Source organism: Arachis hypogaea, chromosome 2 (genome assembly GCF_003086295.3).
Source record: "Arachis hypogaea cultivar Tifrunner chromosome 2, arahy.Tifrunner.gnm2.J5K5, whole genome shotgun sequence".
NCBI lineage: Eukaryota > Viridiplantae > Streptophyta > Magnoliopsida > Fabales > Fabaceae > Arachis > Arachis hypogaea.
This window is the reverse complement of record NC_092037.1, coordinates 9700663-9706662: the sequence shown is the minus strand read 5'-3', so window position 1 is coordinate 9706662 and position 6000 is coordinate 9700663. Positions and strand designations below refer to the sequence as shown.

Genomic DNA, 6000 nt, shown 5'->3' with positions numbered 1-6000 from the left:
TCAGTCAACCTGGAATTCACCACAGTCGCACCGCTGTTGGCGTAGGTCAACTGCATACTCAACCCCATTAGGCATCTCACGAACTTCGAAGACTTCATGTTCTCTGTCAAAACAGCTCACCTGTATGTTTCCCGATGCTCGCTGGTTTGCATGCAGCTTCGAGGTGACCATCTCAGAGAACACATGTCCAGCATTAATTCGAGCCTCAGCCTCGGCTCTTTTCCTAGTGAACAACTCATTTAATCTGTAAAATGTAGCCTTAACAAGCGCAGTGACCGGGAGATTGCGTGCACCCTTCAGAACGGAGTTGATGCACTCCACAAGATTGGTGGTCATATGTCCCCATCTGTATCCACCATCGAATGCCAAAGCATACTGCTCACGTGGGATGCGGTCAAGCCAGTTGGTGTAAGCCTCACCCCGTTCTTTTAATCGTTCATAGCGCATCTGGTACTCCCGTATCGTCCTTGAATACCCTACGATAAAAAACCATCATGAATGAATCACGTTCTATCGAGCCAAATTTACTTAGTAAACAGTGGAAATCAACCGCGTAATTAAACTTACCGATATTGACGATGAGCTTCTGCAAGTACGGTGCCTTGAACTTCCTCAAGAAATTCGACTCAATATGCCGGATACAGAACATATGGAAAGCTCTGGGAGGAGACCAAGCCCCATTACTCCGATCAATAGCTGACCTGATAGAATCGTGTCGATCAGAGATAAGTCCGACACCATCACGTGTGACCACATGTTGACGAAGTTTACTTAGAAAAAAGTACCATGCATCAGAGGTCTCCCCCTCCACTATGGCAAATGCAATAGGCACGATGTTGTTATTACCATCTTGTGAGACTGCAACCAACAAACAACTCTTGTATTTACCATACAAATGAGTCCCGTCCACCTGCACTACTGGCTTGCAATGTCTGAAGGCCCTAATACAAGGGTAATAACTCCAGAAGACTCTATGTAGTACACGGATATCAGGAACCAAGTCATCCCCCTGGTAGGCATCCATTGTTTCAAAGTGAACCACTGCTGACGGCTCCTTGTGACACATGGCCTCAAACCATAAGGGTAAAGCTTCATACGATGCCTCCCAACCTCCGAAAATTGACTCAACCGCCTTCTGCTTTGCTAACCAAGCTTTCCTATAGCTGATGGTATAGTTAAACTTCGACTGCACTTCCGCAATGACTGATTTCACCTTCAAAGATGGGTCAACCTCTACCAACGGCTTAATTGCTTCTGCAACTGTCTTGGAGTCCAGTTTCGAATGGTCTTGAGAAATTGTCGACCGGGTACAAGTGTGACTACCATTGTACCTCCTTATCTCCCAGCAGTACTTCTTCTGCATTTTCGTAACCCTGATCAGCCAATCACAACCTTTGCCATAATGTGTACATTTAGCATAGAATGTCGTCGGTTCCGACTCATAAACCCGATAGTCTACCCCTCTACGGATGGTATAGTCTTTCATTGCCTTGATTACTTCCTCCCTTGAACTGAATTCCATCCCCACTGTAAATTCACCGTCGGCCACAACAGGAAGCTCTGCCACAATCACACCGCAGGAAATATATATTCATAAATAATCATTACATATATATATATATATATATATATATATATATATATATATATCTTAACAAATAAAATCCTCCTATAATAGTCTTTACATTCCCTATTCTATCTACATAGAGAACTAGTAATTAATATATTAATCAAATGGTATGGTAACAAACGGCATACCTGCATTCATATATTGCGGAAACTCAGCTGCATTCATCGCTTCCAAATCCAACGACCGCATGAAAGAAGGCTCCTGAAACGGATGCGAGTTTGCTAGTGCATTAGCAACCTCCGCCATATCTGGGTTCATGGGGCCGTCAGCTCCATCTTCGTTTTCACCTGGACCAACGATCTCATAGTTACTTTCAAAATCCTCGTCGCTACCACTATCATAATCTTCGACTTCAATATTTCGGTCCACTTCAGATTGCTCGAACTCAATATACAACTCGATGCACGATATTCGCCGGCGATTCTCAATATACATTGAAAATATTTCCTGTATACTCGCTTCATCTGTCACGTATTTCGTCTGAAAATGGACGAATCCACCAAACACAGGTAAAGGATACCTGTACAAAATACACGATATTCTTCCTGATCTTTCTGAATGTATCTTCTCACAAATCACACCTTTCAATTCATCCAATGACAATGTGAACGGAATAACAACATCTACTGGATTTTGACATACAAATTGAACTCCCTCATATGTTTCTAACAAAATCTGTCCATAACAATAAATTTTTAATATAACTCTATCATCCATAATATCAAACTACTTTAAACAGTCTCACTCTCAATAAATCTAATATACAAAAATAAAGAAAAATGAAAGAAGAAGAAGAACATCACCGGGTTGCAGACACTCACGGATTGAAGAAGAAGAAGAATTGGGGTTCTTGGTATAATCTTCGTTTATGTACGCATGAGTCGCTTAATCGGACGGACCGACCGGTTCATTCAGAAATTTTCACGCACTAGAAATCGCTGCCACCGATTTCTCAGCAGCTGTTTTACGTTGCAGCAAATCGGTGGGTCCGATTTAGTCTCCAAAGGATCAAAAATTTTTTCTGACCCACAAATTCCTGGGACCGATTTGTGGTTTTCTGCTTACCCACAAATCCCTGGGACCGATTTGAGGTCTCCAAATTTTTTTCTGACCCACAAATCCCTGGGACCGATTTGTGGTTTTTTGCTGACCCACAAATCCCTGGGATCGATTTGAGGTATCCTGGATTCGAGTAGCAATAAATCGGTACGTCCGATTTTATGAATCATATACAAACCAACCCCAAATCGGTCAGTCCGATTAGACTCCCTTTCGCTCAGAAATAAATCGGACGGTCCGATTTCATCCCCCACCTAACTTCAGCTTTCCGCCGTCACAGCCTTGTATAACACCCACAACCTCCATAACGCTGCATTACTCACATTCCGTTATCATATCAAAAAAAAACACCCTAACAAAATAAAGTTTCTTATAATTCTTTTCATCCATTTTTTTTTGTTGAATTTAATTAATTTAATAGTCAATGGATTATTGGTTGGTATTTATATGTTTTAGTTTTAAATAAATACTAGAAAGTCAATCGAATTTATTATATTTGGTCAGTAATTAGTTAATAATATTTAAAAATATAGATTAAAAATATGTTATTAGATTATTAGAATAAAAAAATTAGACTAATTATTAAAAATATTAATCAAAAATAGTAAATTCTACTAATTTTTAAACTTTTTTCTTAGTTTGATTTATCGCGTAAATTTTAAAATTTATCTTCCTCTTAGTAAACAATCATAAATTAATATTTATGAATAATAGTTTTCTATTTACAATTGTTTTTTTTTTATATAGAGTTAAATAGAATTAATTAATTACAATATTTTATATTTTATACTAATATATTTTAATAAACCGAATAAAAATTTTATCCTTCTTATATCCAAATAATGAAATAAAATATTTGTTGTTTTGGTTGAAGTAAAATAGTAGGCTTTTTATTTATGCAAACATAAGTTCAAATCACGGCAGATAAAATATAACCGATAAAATAAACTAGGGCCAACTCTCTCCTCAAAAAATAAAGAACGAAGGAAAAATATACAAAAACAAAAACATAAGGCCCAAGTGTGACCTATTTATTTATCCTTTTTTTCTGCTTTTAGAATATTTTTTTTTTAGGTATAGACTTGTAGTCTTTCTCTTTCTGCAAAACTTGTCTTCAGCGATACCCTATGCTAAGATTCTTTAGAAGATATTATTTTTTAAAAAATTAATTTGAAGATTCTTCGTAAGTTAATCACCATGAGAAGTGTTAATTCTGGAACAAAAAGGATGGGTAAGCAATCTTACGTCTTTCGTTTTGATAATGCCTGCATATTGAACATAAACTCAACATACTATATTACTATTAGGGTAAAAAATCCAAACAAGACAGACTGAGAAACATATTACCCAAATCAACCAAAATGAAAATTTTTTCAGCATTCAACCAAAGATCACTTTAATGTAATTCGAATCAATATAATTCGAACTACTAATTGTAAGTAATTCGAATTAAGAGCATAGAAATTTGCATGTAATTCGAATCAAGTTCTCTCGAATTACAATAGCATAATTCGAATCAAATCGATTCGAATTAGTAGGGAAAACGAGTTAAACATAATACGATATATGTCGATTCGAATTAGTAAGAAAAATAAATCAAACCTTAAAGTCTTTTTCTTATAGTTGCTAACATGGATAGCTCAACACTGTGTCCCTGTCCCATATACTGATATACCTTTCATTAGTTTGAATAATAAAACTTATTTTGAACATAATAATAATAATAATAATAATAATAATAATAATAATAATAATAATAATAATAATAATAATAATAATAATAATAATAATAATAATAATAATAATAATGACGATATTTCTTTAAAATATTAATGAGCTATCAATTTGAATTCTATACAATGCACTTTTGTCTAATTTTAATAGCTCATAAATATTTTTTAATAAATTTTTTTAATAAATTTATTTAAATTATACTACAAAAAATATTTTATTCTATGCAAAACAATTTAAAAAAAAGGCTTAAAAAATGTTAGGAGTACTATAAAAATTTGTAATGTTCTAATGACTTAGGTACTCAAATTTTAAATAAAGTACTCTACATAGTCATTAATAATTTAGAAATTAAAGAAAATATTTTATTCCATACAAAACAATTAAAAATATATTTCATTTATTTTTCCACACATATTTCCTGTCATTATGTTGCCATTGGAATCCTCGTATATTTCTAATTTCTCAACCTAACCTTCACAAATTCTAACACAATCTTCATATAATTTTACTTGAGATATGTGTTTCATTTTTTGTGATTTGTATAAGTGAGTCAATATATATAAATGGGTAATAAACGTATCAGTACAAGTTTTATTATTGACTAATGATAACTCTATTTATATTAATATTGAGAGTAAATCAAATAAATATTTAAATTATTGGTCTCTAAAATTTGAAAAAAAATATTATTCTTCGTTATAACTATGTTTATTATATTTTTTTAATTTTTAAAAGCTGTTTTACCAAACACACTTATAGTACTTGTGCTTATTAAAAAATATTTATGAACTATTAAAAATGGACAAAAGTGTATTGTATGGAATTCAAATTGATAACTCATTAATATTTTAAAGAAATCTCATTATTATTATTATTATTATTATTATTATTATTATTATTATTATTATTATTATTATTATTATTATTATTATTATTATTATTATTATTATTATTATTTTGTTCAAAATAAGTTTTATTATTCAAACTAATGGAAGGTATATCAGTATATGGGACAGGGACACAGCGTTGGACTATCCATGTTAGCAACTATAAGAAAAAGACTTTAAGGTTTGATTTATTTTTCTTACTAATTCGAATCGACATATATCGAATTATGTTTACCTCATTTTTCCCTCCTAATTCGAATCGATTTGATTCGAATTATGCTATTGTAATTCGAGAGAACTTGATTTGAATTACATGCAAATTTCTATGCTCTTAGTTCGAAGCTAGTTGATTCGAATTACTTGCAATTATAGTTCGAATTATATTGATTCGAATTACATTAAAGTGATCTTTGGTTGAATGCTGAAAAAAATATCATTTTGGCTGATTTAAATAATATGTTTCTCAACCTGGCTTATTTGAGTTTTTCACCCGTACTATTATGTAGAGAATTTCGCGGGTACAAATTGGGGAACTTATGGATTTTTATGGTGACGAAATCGAATTTTTAGAGTAGCAGAGGTTAGAAGTGGTATTTGTCGACCTTTAACGATGACGGATCGGACTTCTATAGTAGTAGGAATGATACTTGAAAAAATACTCTAAAATTTAAATCAGAATGAAAAAATATA

The 6000-nt window shown here is 32.8% G+C and overlaps 1 protein-coding gene across 1 annotated transcript; it reads right to left on the bottom strand.

Moving 5' to 3' along the window:
• Positions 1-2347, bottom strand: LOC112721485 (uncharacterized). Its single transcript, XM_025772546.1, has 3 exons — positions 1759-2347; positions 568-1560; positions 1-476 (listed from the first exon to the last, which is right to left on the bottom strand). Exons 1-3 carry the CDS (start codon positions 2345-2347, stop codon positions 1-3), a joined length of 2058 nt encoding a protein of 685 aa, XP_025628331.1.
• Positions 2348-6000: the final 3653 nt, after the last annotated feature.